We start from the raw sequence: 22,294 nt of genomic DNA on the forward strand, positions 1-22,294 counted from the left end.
ACAAAGCAGATCCAAGAACCTGTGGTAGCTGCAAACCCTGAGGACGCGCTTGGGGTGCTTGCTGCTACAGCCCCTTGTCTGAGAGTTCAGAGAGGGGAGGAGAAGGTGAAGCTGGACAAAGGATAGCAAATCTCAAAATGTCCAAAGAAAAGAAGGGTGAGTTCCAAGGGCACAGAAACTTGCAGAGAAAGTCTGTTCCAAACAATCCAGTACAACTTGATTTATGAAGCATCTGCTGGGTTCAGGCATTGGCAGTTTCTGCCCTCCTGGAGCTGAGAGTCTGGAGGCAGAGTAGAGTAGAAGCTGGGGGTGGGGAGAGATATAACATGTGTGGGATACTTTGAGGAGGTGGAAGGCTTGAGAGGACCAGGAAAGGGCTCCTGCCAGAACCCAGAGATTCTAAGAGGTGAAGGGGAGGAGGAGGATCATTCTAGGAACAGGAGACAGCATGGACACAGGCCAAAAGGGGTGAAGTTAAGGGTAGTGATCATGGTAGAGCCAGCAGGCTGAATGGCTAAGGTGGAGGAACGGGGACATGGCTGGAAGGATGGGCTGCAGCCAGACTGAGAAGTGTATCCTTGAGCCATGGGAAGCCCTGAAGCTTCCTCAGAGAATTATCAGTCACAGCTGAACTTGAGCAAGATAATTTGGGGGGAGAAAGTGCTGGAGAGGAGAGAGCCTGGAAGTCCATTAGGAGGTTACACAATGGCCCAGGCAAGAAGTAAGGCTGAGTGGTGCCCTCTGGGAGATGTGGCCCTTCAAAAGAGGATTCCACCTTGGAGAGAGGGCTCCAGAACCACCAGCCTCCCTTTGCATTTTTGTTTCACGTTACTCCCTGTCCACTCCCTATTGGGTGAAATGAGGCTGCTCCCTATCCCTCCTGCTCAACACCCCAACTTCAGCCAAGTGGCCTCACTAGGCCTTTGCTCAGTATTTACTTATCTGGGTATACCACAGCAGCCCCTGGGGGCTGAAGGGACAGGCTGGCTTTTGTCTGAAGTGGCCCTAAGCCTTGGGCCTGACAGCAGGGGAGTTGAGACATTTGTTGCACTGAATGACTTTTGCACTGAGGACAGAACAATCTGGCAGTTATGACTGCCCTAGATTCCTTCCAGGACCTAGGCTGGAGAGGGAGAAAGTCACTGCTCAGGTCCAGAGACAACTGGCAGATGGGACTGCAGAGTGCCTGGCCTGGCAGTGACCAGAGAAATGGAGGAGACCCAGAGGGCTGCTGTCTGTAAACCACAGCCTAGTAAGCTCCACTGCTTCCAGGAAAAAGCAACAAGCATCGATTAAGCACCTAATGTATACCCCAGGCATAGTGCTTACCCTTGGGAATCCAAAGCAAAAACAGAAGCCGCCCCTGCCCTCAAAGGGATCCCATTCTAATGGAGCGAAGCCTTTGTGGCCCAGTAGCTAGAGAGCTGGCCTCAGCAAAGGAAGCCATCTTAGGTCTCAGATATCCACTGGCTATGACCCCACGCAAGTCAATGAACAGCTTGGACCCCAAGACAACTCTAGGACTGTGAGCTGCAGATAAGGTAAGACCTGCATTGGTGGCTGGAGTTTCTTTACCTGGTAGTTTCCTATTCAGGCCCAGCCCTCCAGTCAAGGAGCAATCCAGGCCAGCCTTCTCTTCATTTCTCATCCAACAATACTCCTTCACAACTCCTTCTCCCCCTCACCCCCACCCCAGCTTCCTCTTGTGTGGTGTCTTCCCCATTAGACTGTAAGCTCCCTGAGGGCAGGGACTCTTTCTTTTCAGTGTCTGTTTCCCCAGAACTTAGCACAATGCCAGGCACATAGTAAGTGCCTAATAAATGTTTATTGTCTGACTCCCCTAGCCTATACACATGATAAACAGAGTAGACACTAGGGGAGGCACAAGCGGCAGCTAGAAGGCTTGGAAAGGCCTCCTGAAGGTGAGATTTGAGCCGAATCTTGAAAGACAAAGGAGGTAGAGGTGAGGAGGGAAAGCATTGCATGTATGGGGGCCAACTCGGGCAAAGGTACAGTTAGGAATTGGAGGACTGAATGTGACAAACAGTAAGCAAAGGTGGTTGGATGGGGAGGTTTTCAAATGCTCAACAGAAGGACTGGTGCTTGATCCTCTGAGCCCTTGGAGCTGACTGGGGTGGGGAAGGGGATGGGGGGGGGATGACGTGATTAGACTTGGACTTTGGGAAGATCACTTTGGAGGCTGATTAGAGTGGGGAGAAACTGAAGGCAGAGACCAACAAGCAGGCAACAGTCCAGGCCTGAGATGATGAGCATGGTAGCAATGTCAGAGGGGAGAATGGGGAGAGACCTTATGGAAGTAAAATCTGCAAGCCTTGGCACCATATTGGGTGTGATGAGAGGGGTAAGAGAGAATGAGAGGTTGAAGATGCCCAACGGAGACTGAGTGCCTGAATGCCTGAGTAGTGCCCTGCACATAATAAGGAAATTGGGAAGAGGAGAGGGTTTGGGGAAAAAGAGGATGAATCCTCTACAAGGCACTTTGAGTTTGAGATGCCTATGGGACTTCCAATTAGAGCTGTCCAGGCACCGTCAGGAATTAGAGAGCTGTGTGGGACAAACAGCAAGGAAGCCTGGGTGGCTGGATCCCAGAGAGTTACCAAGGCAGCTGGTGATGAAGACTAGAGTCAGGAGAGAGGTCACGACTGGAGAGGTAGCCTTGGATCATTAAAATGGTTTGTAATCAGCTAAAAAGAGAAGCAAGGACTCCAAAGCAGCAGCCTAGCCATCCAGAACAGGTCCTGCTCTGGAACCTTTGACAGCGTTACTAAATTAGTGTGTCATGGACTCTCCCAGAATCATATTCTCAACAGCCAAAGAAAACACATAGAATTACAGAGGAAGCCCATTATATGAAAATAAAGATATTTTTAAAAACCCTAACACCTAAGATCAGGGATTCCAAGTTGTCCAGGTTTATCTGACTATGACATTCCCTACTCAATAAACCTCGGAGGCTCCCTATTGCCTCCGGGATAATAAACTCATCTCTGAGACCTTCAAAGCCCTTCACCACCTGGGCTTTCTCTGTCTTTCTACTCCATCGGACTATGGCACTGCCTTCCTTCCCACTGCTCCCTTTGCACTGTATCTGCCCCACGCGCCTGGAATGCTCTCCCTCCTCCCCCCCGCCCCTCCGAGGCTCAGTTGGCCTCAGCCTCCAGGGCACTAGGGTCTGCCTTCCCTGAAGGGAATCCTCCCTCAGCTACTTTTTAATCCATTTGTATCCATTAGTAACCGGGAGGGGCGGGGCGGGGTGGAAAGGGGCTGGGGAGGATTGGGGGGAAGAAAGTGGCCAGGCACGCGCACGCGCCTGAAGGCAGGTCTGTACCTGAACCTCGCCGGAAAGAGGCGCCGCAACACGAGGCCCACGAGGCCGCAGAAGCCCAGCGTCAGCACCGCGCTCGTCACCACGGAGACCCAGCCTGGCAGGGGGCCCAGGTCACCGAGGTCAGAACGGATGGGCCCAGAGCCCCGCCCCCTCCCTCACTGCGCAACCGCATTCCCTGCTCCAGCCCCGGACCCGTCCCCCTACACACTACGCAGCCGTACTCGCCCGGCCGCACCCATGGAGCGCACTGCGCAGCCCCATCCCGTCCCATCCCTGCCTCTCACCGCTCTCCGGAGCAATCTCCACGAGCGCAGGCGCAGACCAGGCGCTCCAAGGTCCGTGATACGTGGGGCCGTCAGGCCGCGCGCGCAGTTGTAGTCTGTACTGGGCCCCTGGCCGGAGCTCCAGCGTTTCTCCCAGTGCACCCCGCGGAGGCTCCAGCACCTGCACAGACCCATGCGGAGGGGGCGGGGGCAGAGGCAGAGGCCTTGTGCGGCCTCTGATTGGTCAGCGTGCACGCTCGTCCATGAAGGAAGGGAGGTGTTTGACACACCTTTGTCCTAAACGAGGGGTCTTACTCCTCTCTAACACTTCCACCTTCCCTACCCTATTCTCGCTTCCACACTCACTCTCCAAGACACAGTCTTACTGCCACACACACGCCCACACATGACACACGCGTGCCCAGCGGCTCAGATGCGCTTACACTCACCTCAGTCGTGTACATACCCCCTAACACTCCCACTCTTAACGCCCAGCCATACATACTGACACAGATCCTGCCACCCGCCCCGGGCCTGACACATGCACACGCACTGCCCGAACTCCCAGCCTGCCTTGGCACACCTGGTGAAGCAGTGAGGCCTGCGCCAGGAGGAAAGGGGCTGGGACCTTGAGGCCCTCTCACCTTCCAGTGGCCTAGCTTCTGCCCGGAGTAGCGGAGCTGATAGTGGGTCTGCCCCGGCAGCCAGGGCAAGGGGGGCTTCCAGGTCAGCTTGAGCTGCCCACTGGAGCCGGCTGTCCACTGCAGTTCTGGAGCTTCAGTGAGAACTGGAGGGGCAGGAGAAGCAGACGGAGAGCAGCGCTCTGAGCCTTTGGGGACCAGAGGAAGTGGGAAGTGGGGTACAAAGGTTTGGGAGTCAGGAGGAGGTGCTGCCCGAGTCTGGGAACCAGCGGGGTGGTAGCAGAGAATCTCTCACCGATCTGATGCATCCAGAACGGAGTGGCAAGGTATTGGTGGATGGTGCCCAGTTCAGTGATTATTTCCACCAGCATGTGAATGGCACTGTTATTTTGAGACTCGAAGTGGCACTGGGAGATTGAGGTTACCTCTGCCCTGGAATTCATCTTCTCACATTTCTCCCAAGTTGGGCCCCTGGGAAGAAACCCCCACCCCCCACCATGGCCGGTGAGCCAGGGTAGGCTTGAAAGGCCCCAGGGCCATTCTTATCAGATCCTGTCTCTGACACTCAGCTCATATATCCAATGCCCTCAGGTTGTTATGACCTTCAAAACATCATATATACATATATACATGTATTTATATACACACACTTATACACACATACATTTACACAATTACATAAATGTATATTTGGGTGTGTGAATATATATCTATATCTCCTCTCCACTCAAACAATCACCACCCTGATACAGGCCTTCATCACCTCATACCTGGATGATTGCATTGGTCTCCTAATTAGCCTCTCTGCCTCTGTCAAAGTGATCTTTCTAAAGTGCAAGTCTGACCATGTCACCCCTTTACTCTCTCATGCTGAGTGGTTCCCTGTCACCTCCAGGTTCAAATATACCCTCTGTTTGTCTTTTAAAGTCCTCTATGACCTGGTCCCTTCTTACATTCCATGTCTCTTCCATGTACTCAGGGATCTGGTAACTGGCCTCCTTGCTGTTCCTTGAGCATGACACTCTATCCCCTATCTCCATGCCTTATTCTGGCTTTGTTTGACCTGCTACTGGAATGGTTTATCCAGGGGTGGGGACCCTTTGACCTTGAGGCCATATGTGGCCTCGTTTGTTCTGTGAAGTTTGGATTCAGTCAAAGGGCCTTACTGGAGGACCTAGAGGGCCACATGTGGCCTTGAGGCTAAAGGTTCCCCAGCCCTGGTACCCTCTCATCTCCACTTCCTGGCTTCCTTTAAGGCTCAGCTCAAAACTCATCCTCAGGCGGTCTTTCCTGGTGACTTCAGCCGTTAGGGCCTCCCCCTCTCAGATGACCTGCCACCTTCCCTGCATCTCTTTTTGTATGTGCTTAGCTGTTTGCATGTCCTCTCCCCCATCAGAAGGTGAGCTCTCTGAGGGTAGGGGCTGGATGGCAGGATGCACTGCCCTGGCATCAACCGGGTTATTATGCCCATTTTACATGTCAAAAGCAGGCTCAGGAGGCCCTAGAGCCCCCTCTCTCTCCTTTGGAAATGTGGGCAAATTTAAGGTCCACACTGGTCATCTCCAGATCGACAAATCTCATCCTTCTTGACCTCTCTACAGCCTTTGATACTGTTATCACCCCCTCCTCCTCCTCTGGATTTTCATGATTCTGCTCTCTCTTGGTTCTCTTTCTACCTGCCTATCTTGTTGGCACATAGTCATTTGCATGTTGTCTTCCCCTATAGACTGTGAGCTCCATGAGGCCAGGAATTGCTTTTTGCCTTTCTTTGTACCCCCAGTGCTTGAGCACAGGTCCACTTAATAAGTGCCACTTGACTTAACTTGACCCAAGGACTGAGAAAATTAATCCATTCCCTTGGTGTGAAGTCAAACAAATCTACTGAGGCCCAAATGTCTACTTCTTACAAGGAGTTTTGAGGGCTTCCTTTTCTATTACCTTTTTTTTTTTCCCCTTTTGGAAGGCAATTGGGATTAAGTAACTTGCCCAAGGTTACACGGCTATTTTTTTTGTGTGGGTGGTTAACTGTCTGAGGCTGGAACCGAACTTGGGTCCTCCTGACTCTGGGGCCAGTGCTTTACTCACTGCACCACCTAGCCACCCCTATTATCTTTCTTAATAAATCCAAAGTCCCAGGACTAGCAATATCTCTCAGGCTGTTTCTAGCTCAGTTCCTTAGCCATCATCCATGATAGCGACCTTAGTGGAAGAAAGGGCCCTCCATCCCTACTATGGCCAACCCTAACTGAAGAACCAATTCAGCAAGGCATTCTGAGGGTTGAGACAGGAATTGGAACATGCCAGGTGTATTAAGCCATGGCCAGCACCTTAACCACTGCTTTCTCTCAGACTCTGGAAGGAGTTTGGCACTGTGAGAATAGGGCCTAGTAGCACCCCATGCCCTCCCCGAGCTCCAGGTTATCAGGTCCTGCTTCTAGCCTACTCCCCACAGCCAGAGATGGGACTTGAAAACTGCCTCAGTAAGGTTTACAACACCTGCCTTCCCAGAAGCCATAATGACTAGAGCTCTGAAAATGACAAGTTTTTACCCCAGAAGTCCTTGGCATCAGAAACAGATAAGGGTTTAGTGATGGAAATTACCACCAAGAAGATGCATTGCCTAGCTGTTGGGTCCCTAAGGATTCATTTTCCTCAGCTGACTTGAAGCTGAGCCCTCCTATACGTCTTCTCCACCCATTAGCACAGGAAGAGCAGGGGCTATCTCACTTTTCTACTTGTACCTACAGCACTTTGCACAGAGGGAGCATTTCATGAACTGCTTTTAACTCCCTAGTTTAATTCTCACGGGAGACATTGTCATCTCTAGCCAGACTGGCTGTGCCTCCAGCCCCAGGCTGTGCTTTAGTCTCATATCACCCACTGCCTATTGGATATTTCAAACTCAATATGTCCAAAACTTAATTCATTCCCTGGCCCCCAAGCTCTTCTTCTTCTATACTCTCTATTACAGTTAAAGGTACCACCATTTTCCATGTTATCCAGGTTCAAGAATCATGATAGAGTACTGGACTTGGAATTAAGAAGACCTGAATTCAAATCCTGTCTCTCCCATGTGACCATAGCAAGTTATAACCTCTGTCTGCCTCAGTTTCCTCATCTGTAAAATGGGGATAATAACACATCCCTCCCCCACTGTTGTTAGGATCAGATAATATTTATAAAGCTCTCCACAAATCTGAGCCATTATTAGTATTCTTATTCTTATCTCTGTCTTTTTCCTTTTTCTCATCCCACATATCCAAGCAGTGGCCAAATCTTGTTTCCGCCCAATAGCATCTCACTGTCCCCTTCTCTCCCCTCATGTGACCACGAGCCTAGTCAGGCTCTCATCCCCTTTCATCCTGGCTATTGCCACGGCTTGGCTTCCTATTTGTTTTCCCTGGCTTAAGACCCTCCCTCTCTAATCTATCCTCCAAGGCCAAAGTGACTGTCCTAAGTGTGGGTGGGACTGCATCGGCCCCTAATGCCTCCAGGAGGAGTAGATGGTTTGGCATACAAAAGCCCTTCCCAATCTGATTCCTCCCTACCTTTCCAGTCTTTTAACGTATAAGACGATCCGATTCCACCTGTCTGCTTTGGGTTCTTCCTCGATGAGTCTCTGTGTCTTGGCACTGGCTGCTTCCCATGCCTAGAATGCACTTTCCCCTCATTGATTTCTTAGAATCCTTGTCTTCCTTCAAGATCCAGCCTTAACACTGCCTTCTCTACACGAGGCTTTTCCTGACCCTGCTCCAACCCCCTCACCCTCCCAGTGCCTGTGCCTCTGAGGTTACTTTGTATTTACTTTCTACGGTGTCTCTTTGTGCACTTGTTTTTCTCCCCTGCTAGATTGTGAGCTCCTTGAGAGCAGGGAGCATGTTCTTTGCACCCCCAGCACTTAGCCCAGTGCTTGGCACAGTATAGATACTTAATCAATGCTTGGTGATTGACTGGTTAGCATCTGATGAGGGTTTAGATATGGATGGTCAGGGACTCCTCACCTTCCTGCCTTCACTAGAACAGCTCTGTGAGCTTAGACTCAGGACTCTCCTTACCCCAGACTGCCAGTTCTGCTGGCTCACCCCACCTGCTCACCTGTTCTTGGGGCAGCTGCTAGCTCTCCAGTGGTAGAAGTAGCCATGGGAGGTGGAGGGGTGGCCTGGTCCTTGCCACTGACAGGTGATGTGAACCAGGTCCTGAGTAAAGCACTGCAGTCCAATCTCCCCTGGGCCGGGAGAGGGGGACTGTACTGGGCCCCACCCAAGCCTCCTTCCCTCCCTCTCTATCCCCCCAGCTCCTGGTAACTTCCCCTGCATGGTGTGTGTGTGTGTGTGTGTGTGTGTGTGTGTGTGTGTGTTGCTGGGGGGTGGGAGAATTCTGCTTTTCTCTCCATCCCTCTCCTTCTACACAATCATCCTCTCCTCCCCCAGGTGACTCACTTGCATCCCATGGCAGAGTCACGGTTACAGGAGATGACCATGGTCCCCAGAAACCCCTGAGGGAGATCCCATCAGGCCTGCTCCGGAGCTGGAGCCAGTATGAGATTCCAGGCTGAAATCCGGAGATGATACAGCTTCCACCGATTAGCTCTTGGGCCTGAAGAGGAAGGGTCATTGAATCAGAGGCTCAGAAATGGATGGGACTTTAGGGTATCTCTAGTCTACCTCCCTTCTCCCCCTCTGTGTAATCTGCCCAACCCACCACATCCCTATAATGACCTTGGATACTACAATAATGGGGACCTTACTACCTTGTAGAAAGAGGCTATGTGGATGGTTCTTATCCCAAGACCAGCCTCCTGGGGGTACATCATCCGTCATTGGGGGAGAGCCCCTATACTGGGTTTCTTTATACTTCTGGTAAATTGGTGGCTCAGAAGGGCTGGATTAGTGATGAATCCATGACTCATCCATAACAAACTTGGCCCCAAGTGGCCCCGGAGAAAGCCAATAATTCCTGAGCCACGTGAAACCTCAATCTCCAAATTCTGAACATGTCATCTTGGGGAGGGAGAAGGGAAAGAAAGCCTTCAAGATGGAGGACTAGGGAGCTGCACAGCCATTTCTGTCCATAACGCAAGGAAATGTTCTGGGTCTAGGGTGAGAGAAAATGAGGTCAGAGAAAGCTGGGTACTTCTCTGGTGGCCCCAAGCTGCCCTGGGTCATTCCACTGTGGCACTGTGGGTCTCCTGATGGCAGGTCCCCGGCTCATGTATCCTTTTCTGGAGGGTCCCTCGATGGTAGGGTACTGTTGTATAGTCTGGGTCCCTGGAAGCTGGGCTGGAGTCAGATCAGGCCTAGGGCCTGCAGTGGCCTGGTGTGACTGCGTGTGTGGCCACCTCATGAAAGGACAACACATGGGTGCTTGGAGCAGCGCTGTGACCGTGGGCTGAGAAGAATTGCTGGGATCCAAAGGGCCATATTGGAGTTCATGCTGCATGAAGTCACTAATTTCTGAGGGTGGCACCTCCCACGTGACTTGTAGCTCCCCAGTCTGACCAGAAGTCACTGCAGTGATGCTCTTAGGTGGGGCAGGCAGGCCTAGGGGAGAGGATCCACCACCTCAGTGCTTCCCCAACTACTCCAAATGCTCCCCCCAAGACCACCTTGAGTACTCCCCAAACCACCCTAAGTGATCCCTTCAAGAGATTGCAGATGGACAGGACTGTAAGTACAAGGCTGAAGAGTGAGTATGCGCAAGACTGTGAAGCGTAAGGACAGGACTGAGAAGTGGCCTAGAGTCTGTACATCTAAAGAGCTTTAAATGAAAAGGGGAAGGGAGAAAATTGCCCCAATGTCTCTAACAAGCCAGATGCCATAGTTAGTAGTTACAATGAAGGGAGGAGAAAAGCAGTTTAGACACCCAAATATTCACAAGAGACAACATCCAGGAAGGAGGCTGGTAGAAAAACACATGGCCTTATTGTCTGCACATGAAGAGGCACAAAGGTAAGGTAACAGAAGGGACTAATAATCATGAAACTTGGGATGAAATCCATAATAGGAATATGACTCAGGAAGGATATACCTTATTTGAAAGACATGGGAGACGAGGCAGGATGGGATTGAGCAGAAAGAAGAAAAGCTCATGGGAGGAAATCCAGGAACCCGGGGAGGAAATCCAGGAACCCGAGAAGGAAAGCATGAGGTAAGATGAGTGGAGGCAGGGATTGACTATTAACCAGACAACAGACCACCTGGATAGAAGCAGGAAAGAGATGAGGTGTTTGGAAAAGAGATCATAAGGCTTGAACAGAAGCATGATACGATATGATTTTGATATAATAAGAGACTTATTCCTTAGAGTTTGCTAGGGATCTCTCTCTCCCCAAAATGTAGAAGCTTATGATTTTTTAAGCCAATTGGGATTAAGTGACTTGCCCAGGGTCACACAGATATAGAAGCTAATAACTTCTTGATGGACTGATGATAGTTTCATCTTTCAAAAGGTGAAGGCACCGACAAGAGGAAATCCTGGATGTGAGTTTTATCAGTGGAGAGGAGCTTGGTCTTGGGGTAGAAATAATGGGAAATGTGAGGAAAAGTAACCACTGCTTCTTAGAGAAAGAGAGAATAATTGGGCATAACCATAGATTTGGGGAGAACAGATTTGAAAAGGTTCAGGGAAAAGATAGGCAGGGTCTCATGGACTGAAATCCCACTGAGGAAGTCAGCCCAGGAACAGTTGGAAACTCTAAGGAATGAATTTCTGAAGACCCCAAAAAATATCTCTAACAAGGAAGAAAAGTGGAAGTGTTTGAAGAGACCAATGTGGGTGTATGGGGAAATTATCAATTTTGAAAAGATAGATATAGAAAATGGAGGCAGAGGAAGCAACGGGATGAATTAAAAAAAAAATAAAGATTGAGTTTGTCCCATAAGAACCACGTCAGAAGAGTGAAAGCTCAAAATAAACTGAAACTGGCAGGGAAAGTCAGAGACAAGAAAATCAATTGAGGTGTCAGGGTTCTGTTTATTTTTGCTTGGTTTCATCTGACTTTTGCTCTGTTGGGAAAGAGAAAATAATCAGAGAAGGGATAGAAGGGTTGATGATAAATGACAACCAAGAGAAGGCTGAACTACTCAAGTTTTGTTTTGTTCCTGTTGTCTTTGCACTGGAAAGGACAGAACTGAAGTAGCCAAGAGGGAGCTGAGAGGGATGAAAAGAGAGAGAGAGAGAGAGAGAGAACTGTGCTGCCCTGAGTTCAAGCCACCTGGTCCAGATGCTATCCCAGCAGAAAGTAAGCCTCTTGAGGGCTGGGACTTTGGGTTTTGCCTTTGCATCCCTGATGCCCAGAACATTAACAAATCCTAATAAATGTTTATTGAATTGAATTGGATGGTATTATCAAGCCTCTGGTAGTGATACTTGAAAGATGCTGAATGGGAGAAATTCTGCATGGCTGGAGAAAGGCCAATTTTTGAAAAAGGAAAGAGATTTTTTGTTTGTTTTCTTTTGCAACATGGCTAAAATGGAAATATGCTTTGCATGACTTCACATATATAAGAATTGACATCATGTTGCTTGCCTTCTCAAGGAGCAGGGGAGGGAGGATGATAATTTCAAACCCAATAATTAAAAAAGTGAATATCAAAAGGTTTTTTCTTAAATGTAATTGGGAAATACTGAAATAAAATATATTTTAAAGAAGAAAAAGGAAAGAGAATGGACTCCTACAAAGTTGAGGTCAGTGCATCTGAATTCAATTTCTGGCAAAAATTTTATAATGAATTGTTAATGAGGTGACCATTAGAAAAGGAAGCAGTAATTACAAATAATCAGCCTTGCTTCCTAAAGAATAGGTCCTGCTAGACTCACTGTATTCTCTCTCTTGACTGGGTTACTTGACTAATAGATCCAGGTAATGGCATACATATAATTTGTCTAGATTTCAGGTAAGTATTTGATAAAGTATCTCATGCTATTCTTTGAGCCAATAAGGAGATGTGGAAATAGGGGTTAATTAGTACAAGTAGCTGGACTAGGAACTTGGATGGCCAGACTCCAAAAACTGTCACTGATGGTTCAATGTCACCTTGGCAAGAGGTCTCCAATGGAATGACCCAAAGATACATGCTTAACACTGGGCTGTTTTACCTGTTTAGCAATAGCTTCTAAGGGCATAGATGGAAGACTCATCAATTTTACAGTGGATAGGAATCAGGGAGGGTTAGCTAACATATAGTCTTGCAGCATGGAAAGCAGCAGTGTGTAGTTGAAAGAGCTTTAGACTTGACATTAAGAAGACTTGGGTTCAAATCCAGCCTCCATCACTTACTAGAATGTGATGCTGAGCAAATTGCTGAATCCCTCTCAGCCTCAGTAACACCTTCCTAATAGGGTAATAATAATGATGACAATGATGATAACTTGTATATAACTACACATATCTAGCAATAGCAAATAGCTAGTGCTTTAAAGATTGCAAAGCAATTTACAAATATTACTTCATTTCATCTTCACAAGTACCCTGCCAGACTGGTGCTATTATTATCCCCTTTCTACAGATAAGGAAGTGAAACATCTGAGGTTAAATGACTTGCCCACAGTGATACAACTAGTGTCTGATGCAGGATTTGAATGTAGGTGTTCCTGATTCCAGATCCAGTAGGTTCCATGGGATATGACGTATATATAAAGTATTCTGCAGACCTAAAAGTTCTATCTAAATGTCAGTAATGATGAGGAAGATGAAGAGGGTGAAGATGAGAAAAGAAGAAGGAGGAGAAGGAGGAGGAGGAGAAGAAGAAGAAGAAGAAGAAGAAGAAGATGATGATGATGATGTCAGGAACCCAAAAGATCTGGACAGGCTGGATGGGTGAGCTGGGTGGCCCAGTGGATAGCACACTGGACCAGGAATTAGGGTCCAAATCCCATCTCCACCACTTATGAGAGGCATTACCCTGATAAGTTAGCTGTTTAATTCTTCTTCTCTGAGCTTCAGCAGCACCTTCTTTATAAGGCTTTGTAAATCTAAAATTGTAATCTAAATATCAGATATTTATTATTAATTATTATTACAACTGAGTCAAGAGCCTGAGAGACCTGCCCAAGAGAAGGGGTGACTTGGTGATGCAGTGTGGATAGAGAGCTACACCCGGAGTCGGAAAGCCCTGAGTTCAAATTCTGCCTCAGACATTACTAGCTATTAGGCTTCCTCTTTTCCCATCTTCACCTCAAGTGCCTTTGGTAAGTCATTTCACTTTTGCCTGCCTCAGTTTCCTCATCTGTTATCTCCTCAGTTATCTCATCTATACAATGAGATAATAATAACATCTACCTCTCCTTGGGTTGCTGTAAAGATAAAATGAGATAACATTGTAAAGGCACTCTACACGTGCTAGTAATGTTATTATTTTCAGTCACATCTAATAAGATGAAATTCAGTCAGCATAAATGTGGTCTTGCAATACTAGGGTGCAGAAATTCTGTTTCCTGAGCCTAAGATGAGTCCAGAGGTAGAGAGTTGGGGTCAGATGGTCATGAACACTTTGTCCAAATGAGACTTAAACATTCTGGGCCACTGTGAGCCCCCTTGTACAGCTTTCACTGGAGTGTGGGAGTCAGAAAAGCAGATGAGCTGCATTGGGGGAGGCTGCCTACAGTCCCTCTGAACACTGCCTTGCTCAGACCACACCTGGAAGTCTGTTTTCAGTTCTGGGTGACATATTTTAAGAAGAATGCTGACAAGTGCCTGGGGAAGAGAAGGTTCTGGAAGGCCATGAGAGTGGCCTTCAAGTATCTGAAAGACTGCACATGGAGGGGATTTGTTCTGCTCAAATAGCCGGGGGTGGGGGTAGGGGCTGAGCAATTGCAAAGAGATGCAATCTCAATGTCAGAAAAAAACTAAAAACTTCCTTGCAATTAGAACAGTCCCCAAATGGAAAGGGTCGATCCCAGTAGCTGGCAGGCTCCCTCTTCTTGGAGGCTGGATGGCCACTGCCTAGGTATATTGGGGTGGGGGTTCTTTCTGGGTGCTGTTTGGACTGGTGCCTTGGAGGTCCCTTCCAGTTTTTAAGTTCTGTGATTCTGAGTGAGGAAGGACAGAGCTGTGAGGAGAGGAGACAGAACTGTGGGGAGGGAGGAGGGACAGAGCTGTGGGGAGAGGAGACAGAGCTGTGGGGAGGGAGGATAAGACCCTGGAGAGGGAGGAGGGACAGAGCTGTGAGGAGAGGAGACAGAGCTGTGGGGAGGGAGGAGGGACAGGGCTGTGAGGAGAGGCGACAGAGCTGTAGGGAGGGAGGAGGGACAGGGCTGTGAGGAGACGCCAGCACTCAACAGAGTCAGGGCCTCACCCACGTTTTCCAAGCTGAGCACTCTCTGGGTCCGGTTTCGGTCTTTGGCACGGTCCCACACCCACAACGTCAGCTTGGCAAAGAGGCGCACGCCGTCGGTAGGCTGGATTTGACAGACGTGGCGGAGCCCTCCATTAGGCAGCCTCTGGGAGCTCAGTGGGCACACTTGGGGCTCCTCCCTGCGGGCCGGGCACGAATCTAAGGGACCCCGGAGGCCCCTGTGCTCTCCTGGCGTGGGAACTGCCAGAGGAGAGGGTGCTGCCATCCTGCGCCCTCCCCTCCGCTGGTTGTCTCTTCCCCCACCCCCGTTGCCTCTTTCTCTTCCCTCCTGCCCACCCACCCTGCCTTCACTCGGGCGATAGCGCTAGGGCCCCTCTAGGCTCCTCGGATTGATATGGGGGGGGGGGGCAGGGATGGGGGAGGTGGGGAACGGAGGAGGCTCTGCCTGAGGGAGGGGATGTGCCGCCGTCCTGCCCTCTCCCCTCCTCTGGTTCTCCCACTCCCCACCACTTCTTTCCCCCCTGTCCTCCCACCCTACACCCCATTTCCTGCCGGTGGGTGTTGCCTGGAACTAATCTCTGCGTGAAATGCACGCACTCTGGATAGGCGAAGAAAAGTTTGTAGCGCCCTGGGTCTTCCTCGCCACCCTCCTCTTCTTCTTTCGTACAGTCCTCCTCCTCCTCCTCTACCTCATCCCAGAAGCAAGTGAGGTCCTCAAACTGCCTGGAGAAGCAGCGCAGCGGCTCAGGCTCTGCCTCCAGGAGCGAGGCATCTGCGGAGGAGCGAAAAGCCAAGGCATCGGATGGGGCCGGCCTGGCCAGGGCCTGTTCTCTCACCCACAGTCTGGCCCCGCCAGACACACAGGGCTCACGGGTAGGTCCTGAGCTGGACTCACAGGAGGACAGAGGTAGCCAGGCAGTCCCGGCACTGCCTGATTGTCCAGCTCTTAGACTGCCCAGGAAAGAGACCCGAGTGGTGAGGGAGGTGGTGGTGCGAGGGATTGAGCAAGCCACACAGGGTGCTCTCTACAGATCGCAGAGGGCATTTAGCCGTGCTGCACTCCTTGGGAGCCTCTGGCTGGAGGAGGAAGCAACAATGACCTGCAAAGGAAGGAGGCTTGGGGGCAGGAAGGCTCCCAGTGATCTGCTGGGGTTCAGAGGGCCTTGGGCTGCCCGTCCAGCAGCTGAGCCCCTCAGACAAGTCTCAACAGAGCCTTTTGGGAGACTTTTCTGTGGTCTGGGGGTGTGCAGTGGGCTTCTGGGGCTCCCTGTGCTCCTGCAACAATGCAGACCACTCCGGCACTGAGTCAGATATGGAGGGGGCCACTGACTTCTGGGTAAAAGTTTTTTAAAAGGGGAAGTAGGGATACCCCTGGATTTGCAGGGCAGCCAGAGCTGGAACTGAGGAACTGGCAGGCCAGGAGAGCTGGGGGCTGATTCTGTTAAGGATAGCATCCAGTGATGGTTTATCCTGTCTCCAGCTTGTTTCTACCATCCCCGTAGATTGTGAACTGCCAGAGAACTAGGCCTGTCCTTTTTCCTTTCTTTGTGTCCCATAACTTTGCACAGTGCCTGCACACCGCAGATGTGTACTAAATGTCTATCCAGTGTGCAGAGCCCAGAATTCAGTCTGGAGCAGAGCTGGCCCTGGGCCCTTGGCCTTTTCCTTTGAGGAAATGATAACAAGCCCAGACACCTGATCCTGTATTGAACTCTGTCCAATGCTCCTAGGCTACGAGCACAACCAAATCATAGCCCAGAATGAAAAGGGCCAAATAGGAGCTGGGCCAGTCAGCCTTCTGGAGGAGGCAGCATTTGCCTTCCCAGAAAAATAGATCTCATCCCTAGATAGAATCAGGTCACTCCTTTGGGGTTTGTGTGGTTTTATTAGGTCACTCCTTTGTCAACAAACCGAAACAAAAACCCTCAATGATTCCATATTGTTGTGTTCCGTCCTGTGGCACTCTTTGTGAACCCATAGTACATCAAACACTGTCCATGGGCTTTCCTTGGCAAGGATACTGGAGTGCTTTGACATTGCCTTCTCCAGTGGACTAAGGCAAACAGAGGTTAAGTGACTTGCCCAGGGTCATACAGCTAATAAGTATCTTGAGGCTAGATTTGAACTCAGGCCTTCCTGACTCCAAGCCCAGTACTCTATCCACTGAGTCATTCAATTGCTCTTCAAAAGGACTGGGAAATGCCTGCAGGTTCTGAATGGTCCCAGGATTTGAACCACTGATGAGAAGAAACAAGGCTAAGTTGTCAAAGGAACTGATGGGATAAAGCCAGTTCCCTGTTTCCTCCCTGCTCAGATTCAAGGCCTTCACATCTGGAATCAGTTTATCTTCCTAGCTTTGTCTCTTGTCACTCCTGCCTCTGAATAAAACATTCCCCTGAAACTTTATCCCTTACCTCATTAATAATAACAGGGCTAGAGCAGTGATTTCATTGTCTAGAGAACTCCCAGATGAAGAGATTCTCTCTTTTAGTATAGCGTGGCACCTTCTCTGCCACTTCTAGCCTTTGAGAGTCTAACTGAGATGTTAGGTGACTTGTCCAGGGTCATATTGTCAATAAGTATCAGTGACAAATTTGGGCCTTGTTGACCTCAAGGCCAACTCTCCAGCCACCAGGGCCCACTGTTGCCTCTCATAACTTACCCATCAGCCCTTACGGATCACCCTGAAAGGTAGGGAGTGCAAGCATTATTGTCCCAATTTACAGTTAAGGAAACTGAGGTTTGAGAGAGGAATCTGAGAGGCAGCATGGAAAGAGCACAGCTCTGCTATTGGCTAGACCCTGAGTCTGGGCCTTTGAAGGGCTGGATGAATTCAGGGATCCCTTTCTCCTCTAAAGCTTGAGTTCATAAACCCAGCTCTTCCTCTGCTGTGCCTGGCCTAACAGACAGAGAGAACTGGCAGCAGCATTGGGCAGACCTAGGTTCAAGTCTCCACCTGACACCTACTGGCTGGGTGACCCAAGTGAGTCACGCTCACCCTCTCAGGGCTCTGGGCAGCTGTCTCAGATGGTGTGATTCAGACAGGGTGCCAGCTGGCACTGGCAGAGGGAGGTGCCGTACTTAGGGAATTAAGGCCTGGCTCTCATCCCATCCTGCATGTCCTGCTCTCTCCTCTCTCTGTGCCATTCCCTTTCTGAGGTCTGGGCTGCTGTTCTCCCTTCCCTCTCTTCTGCTGAACTCCAGACCGTCTCAGACTCACCTCCTGCAAGATGCCTGGTCAGCCACAGCTTCCCAGGGCACTTGTTTCTATGTTAGCTCCTCTCTGATGAAATGATCGTGGCATTGTGCATTATGTAACTAAGCACAGGGTTCTGCACACAGGAGGTTCTTTATCATTGCTCTATTCCTGGCTGAATATTCCCAACCTCCCCTCAATAATGTCACCATCCCCAGGAGAGTCAATGTTCCAGGCCGCTTATGCTCCTTCCCTCTCTCCAGGCTTCCCTTCCCCTTCACCCTGCCCTCCCACCCCATATGACCCCATCCCCTCTTCTTTTCCCCCCACTTATTCTCTGTCCCTACTCTCTCCCCTTCACTCTTTCTCCCTTCTCTCCCTCTCCCTTCTTTCTTTCCCCTTGTGTCCTGCCTCTCCCCTGTCCCCCTCATCTCCTCCTTTTCTTTTTCTCCCTTACCTTATGATGCCAGGGCTTTAGGGGAGGGTTTTATGGGGGGGGACACTGGACCTCTGCTGTTCCCACTTACCTTCACTGCTGACATGGGTGGTAGCCTGGCTGGGCAAGAGAAGAAGGCAGCAGATGACTAGGATGAACACCCAGGCTGGCATCCCTTTGGGCATGTGGGCTGTGTGACCCTGGTCCTTCCCTCAGGAAGCTGGGCCCCAGCTCTCTCTTTACCCCAGGCCCACAGGTTCCTGTCAGATATGGCCCTACGTCCTGTCCCTTTCCCTTTCCCAGCCCCAGCCCCAGCTCTGGGCAGCCCAGGGGCCGGAGAGGAACTGAACCCTGACCACACTGGGGCCCCGGGCTTGGGGTCTGGGAGGAGGAAGTCTGGGGACCTGTAAGGGAAGGTGGGGTAGATTTGGAGAGGAAGGGGGTGGGCACTGGGATAGCCTGGTTCTTTGTCCCCCTTCATCCCCAACCCTATAGCAGTACTGTAGAGGCCACCCACCCCCTACCCATGGGCAGCAGTCCAGGGAGGTCCAGGTTAGCATCTCTCCTGCCCCAATCTTCTAGGGGGTAAATAATAATGATAGTGTTTATATGTGCCAGGCACTGTACTAAGTGCTTTTACAACTATTATATTGTTCAATTCTCACACTAACCCATGCAGGGATGTGTTATTATCATCATTATTTTATAGCTGAGAAACCTGAGGGGGACAGAGGTTAAGTGACTTGCCTAAGGTCACACAGCTAGTAATTATCTCAGGACAGATTTGAACTTAGATCTTCCTGATTCCAAGCCCAGAACTCTGTCTACTTTTCCACCTAGATGAAAGGGGCCCAGAACCCTGCTCCCAGATCTCCTTAATGCTACTAGCCCAGTTGGAGATATTGGCTATCTGCTTGACCTTTCCTGGTCACCTGTCAGAACTCTGTGGCTCCCTCCTGTACCCCTAACCCATTTATCACTCTCAGGACCCTGATGGTAAACCCTCTTGGAGCTGTTCACCCTTTCTACCCAGCTAGCTGCTTTGGGAGGAATGAGGAAAAATGGTGGTGATGTTGGTGGTGGTGGTGATGGTGTTATTGTTGGTAGTGGTGTTGGTGATGGTGTTGGTGTTGGTACTGGTGATGGTTTTGATGTTGGTGGTGGTGGTGTTGCTATTGATGGTGGTGATGGTGTTGCTGTTGTTGTGGTAGTGGTGGTGGTGATGGTTTTAATGTTGGTGGTGATGGTGGTGGTGGTGGTGATGGTGTTGGTGATGGTGTTGGTGTTGGTATTGGGGATGGTGTTGGTGGTGGTGATGGTGTTGGTGTTGGTGGTGATGGTGTTGGTGGTGGTGGTGTTGGTGGTGGTGGTGATGGTGTTGGTGATGGTGTTGGTGTTGGTATTGGGGATGGTGTTGGTGGTGGTGATGGTGTTGGTGTTGGTGGTGGTGCTGCTGTTGATGGTGGTGATGGTGTTGCTGTTGTTGTTGTGGTAGTGGTGGTGGTGATGGTGGTGTTGATGGTGATGCTGTTGGAGTTGATGATGGTGTTGGTGTTAGTGGTGATGGTGGTGGTGGTGGTGCTTGTACTGGTGCTGGTGGTAATGGTGGTGGTGGAACTGCAAAGAGAACAATTTAACCTTGATGCCAGGAAAGCTTCCTAGAGACTGGGCTCTCTGAAGGTAGAAGTGATTGCCTCAGGAGGAGATGGACTCCTCTTCCTCGGAAGTTTTTAAGCAAAGACAAGGGGACCATTTGTCGAGTATATCTTAGAAAGGATGCTCGTGACAATAAGGGCAGAGCTACCAAACTCTGAGGGACAACTAGGTGGCAAAGTGGATAGAGTGCTTGACCTAGAGTCAGGAGGAACTGAGTTCAAATCTAGTCTCTGACACTTACTAGCTGTGTGACCTTGGGCAAGTCACTTAACTCTGTTTGCATCTGTAAAATGAGCTGGAGAAGGAAATGGCAAACCACTCCAGTATCTTTGCCAAGAAAACCCTAAATGGGGTCATGAATTCTTGGATGTGACTCAAAAAGGACTGAGCAGGAAAGCTCCCTTTTGAGAGCCTCTGCTTTCCTGAGGGGAGATATTGACCTCCCTGTCACTGGGGGTCTTCAGGCAGTCTTAGTGACCCCTTGTCTGCATCTTGGTCTTTTGCATTTAGGCTTTGGAATCCTACCTCTGGCACTTAGGAGCTCCGTGACTCTGGGCCAGTCACTTTCACCCTCAGTTTCCTCATAAGCACTGACCCAAGTGAATGGGCAGAGCGACGAGGTCTACCTCACAGGGTTACTGTGAGAGGCACATGAGATCGTCTTTGTAAAGTCACTTGCAAACCTCATTGTTTCTGTCCTTTTCTCACATGGCCATGACCCTGGTGTAGGCAGGCCCTCATCATCTTGTGTTTGCATTATTGTATTACCATTATTGTGTATATATTGTATAATATATATTATATTATTATAGACCTTCTGGGGGGATCTCCAGCCTCAGTGTCCTCCTTCCCGTCTCTTCCCCACAGCTGCCAAAGTGATTTTCCTAAAGCGTAGGTCTGACCAGCTCTGCTGCTTGACACATCATTGGCCCCCTCTTATTCCTAGGACCCTTCTGGCTTTGGTGCCAACCCAGCTTCCTAGGCTTAGTCACATTGTCACCCTCTTCTCCCCCTCACACTCTTCTGTCTCAGCCCAACCAGCCAGCTTGCTCATCCCCAAACCTGGCCCTCCATCTTCTCTCTCTCTGCATTTCCACAGGTGGTCTTTTCTATGCCTGGCACATAGTAGGCTCTTAAATGGTTATTGATTGACTGTACTTCTGCCTCTCAGAATTCCTAGCATCCTTCAATCCTCATCCCCCATGCTCTTTCCTACCAGAAACCTCCCTGGATTCTCTTAGCTATCAGTTCTCTCTCCTTTCCCCCTTAATGGGAAGAGATGTATGTGTGTATGTAATAAAAATAAGTAAATAATGAAATATTATATATGATACATAAATAAAAATAAAATATTTATGATGTGTTCACATATACATATACACATATGTATGTATATAAGCTGGTTGTGTGCAACTCCTTCAGGGCAGGAACAATTGTTTCTCTTGTCTTTGTGAGCCCATCAGGCAGGACCCTGCCGGTCACAGAGGAAATGTGTACTCAATGCTGGTCCAGTTGAATTAGCCTGGAATATGTCTCTCTGCCTCTGAATGGAAAGCACTCTCTCCACGGGCATGAAGAGCAGAACCCAGCCCTTTCCTTCTGTCCTCAGTCTCCTGGACCCCCTATCGCTTTTGCAATGGTGAAGCATCTCTTTCTTGGAGACTCCTTGCCATTCCTCCAGGACGCTGATTCTCCTGCTGGTCTTACCACTTCCTGATTGCTTGTTCTCAGTCTTCTTTGAGGGATCCTTGTCACAAGTGACCTCTGTCCCTCCTCCTTACTCAGAGTCTCACTCAAGGCTCTCTCCTGGGCCCTCCCCATGCCTCTTGATGCACTCACTTAGCCAACTCTCTCCCATGGGCTGTCACTCCCAGCCCTACCCCTGAGCTTGCTGTCCCTTTAATGGCTGCCTGGACATCCCCACTTGGAAGTCCAGTTGGCTTCCCAAGCCCAATATGTCCAAGAGGACCCTCATGCCTTCCTTCCCCAATCCAGCACTTCTCCAAGTCTCCCTCTCCCTTCTTCCCCACCCCTCCAGTCATTCAGGTTTGCTATTTTGGAGTCACTGACTCTCACTGACTCTCCTATCCATCCAACTGGTTGTCAGATCTTGCCCATTCCGCCTCCACGACACTGGTCTCCATCCATCATCCCCTTCATAGCTGATACTCTTGTTCAGACCCTCATCACGTCCTCTTGGACCATTGTGACCATCTCCCAGGGGTGCCCAGCTTCTCCTCTCATCTCTGACCCATCCTCCATGTGGCTGCTAAATTAATTTTCTTGATCTGATGTAGGGGAGAATCATTACCCAGGAGGGTGATGGTGTGAGGCAGGGCCCAAGTTCAGGCCCTAGGAGTTCTGGTAACCACTCCGGGATCACATCTGACTTCTCTAACGTTTCTGCCCTGCCCTCCCCCACTCTGAATCTAAGGGTTAGGTCATCTGGCCTGAAGGC

At 49.9% G+C, this 22,294-nt stretch overlaps 3 protein-coding genes across 3 annotated transcripts in view; all 3 read right to left on the bottom strand.

Moving 5' to 3' along the window:
• The window catches only part of LOC138164759 (thrombopoietin receptor-like), an 11,713-nt gene extending 7,637 nt beyond the window's left edge, over nucleotides 1-4,076 (bottom strand). The window contains exons 1-3 of the mRNA XM_069092722.1: nucleotides 3,979-4,076; nucleotides 3,634-3,848; nucleotides 3,350-3,443 (exon numbers count right to left, since the gene is read on the bottom strand). Coding sequence (XP_068948823.1) covers nucleotides 3,350-3,443; nucleotides 3,634-3,848; nucleotides 3,979-4,076 — 407 coding nt within the window. The remainder of the gene's footprint in view (nucleotides 1-3,349; nucleotides 3,444-3,633; nucleotides 3,849-3,978) is intronic.
• Nucleotides 4,077-4,096: 20 nt separating this feature from the next.
• Nucleotides 4,097-18,286, bottom strand: LOC138164760 (thrombopoietin receptor-like). Its single transcript, XM_069092723.1, has 9 exons — nucleotides 18,272-18,286; nucleotides 15,146-15,573; nucleotides 14,549-14,727; nucleotides 9,387-9,793; nucleotides 8,693-8,849; nucleotides 8,349-8,478; nucleotides 4,549-4,724; nucleotides 4,257-4,399; nucleotides 4,097-4,213 (listed from the first exon to the last, which is right to left on the bottom strand). Exons 1-9 carry the CDS (start codon nucleotides 18,284-18,286, stop codon nucleotides 4,097-4,099), a joined length of 1,752 nt encoding a protein of 583 aa, XP_068948824.1.
• Nucleotides 18,287-19,086: 800 nt separating this feature from the next.
• LOC138164761 (tyrosine-protein kinase receptor Tie-1-like) overlaps nucleotides 19,087-22,294 on the bottom strand; it is a 32,879-nt gene continuing 29,671 nt past the window's right edge. Inside the window, exon 24 of the mRNA XM_069092724.1 lies at nucleotides 19,087-19,707. Within this exon, the coding sequence (XP_068948825.1) occupies nucleotides 19,087-19,707 (621 nt within the window). The remainder of the gene's footprint in view (nucleotides 19,708-22,294) is intronic.

The sequence above is a fragment of the Petaurus breviceps genome, unplaced genomic scaffold, assembly GCF_028583685.1.
Source record: "Petaurus breviceps papuanus isolate PSGF00001 unplaced genomic scaffold, PetGlider_PUasm1.0 207, whole genome shotgun sequence".
Classification (NCBI taxonomy): domain Eukaryota; kingdom Metazoa; phylum Chordata; class Mammalia; order Diprotodontia; family Petauridae; genus Petaurus; species Petaurus breviceps.

What these genes read in the sequence shown, in the direction of transcription:
- LOC138164760 (XM_069092723.1), bottom strand. An exon ending in GCTCAGCTTGGAAAACGTGG is followed by an intron (nt 9,794 to 14,548) that starts GTGAGGCCCTGA and finishes CCTCTCCCCTAG; the next exon opens with GCCTGCCTGCCCCACCTAAG. An exon ending in GACTCTGCCATGGGATGCAA is followed by an intron (nt 8,479 to 8,692) that starts GTGAGTCACCTG and finishes CTCCCGGCCCAG; the next exon opens with GGGAGATTGGACTGCAGTGC.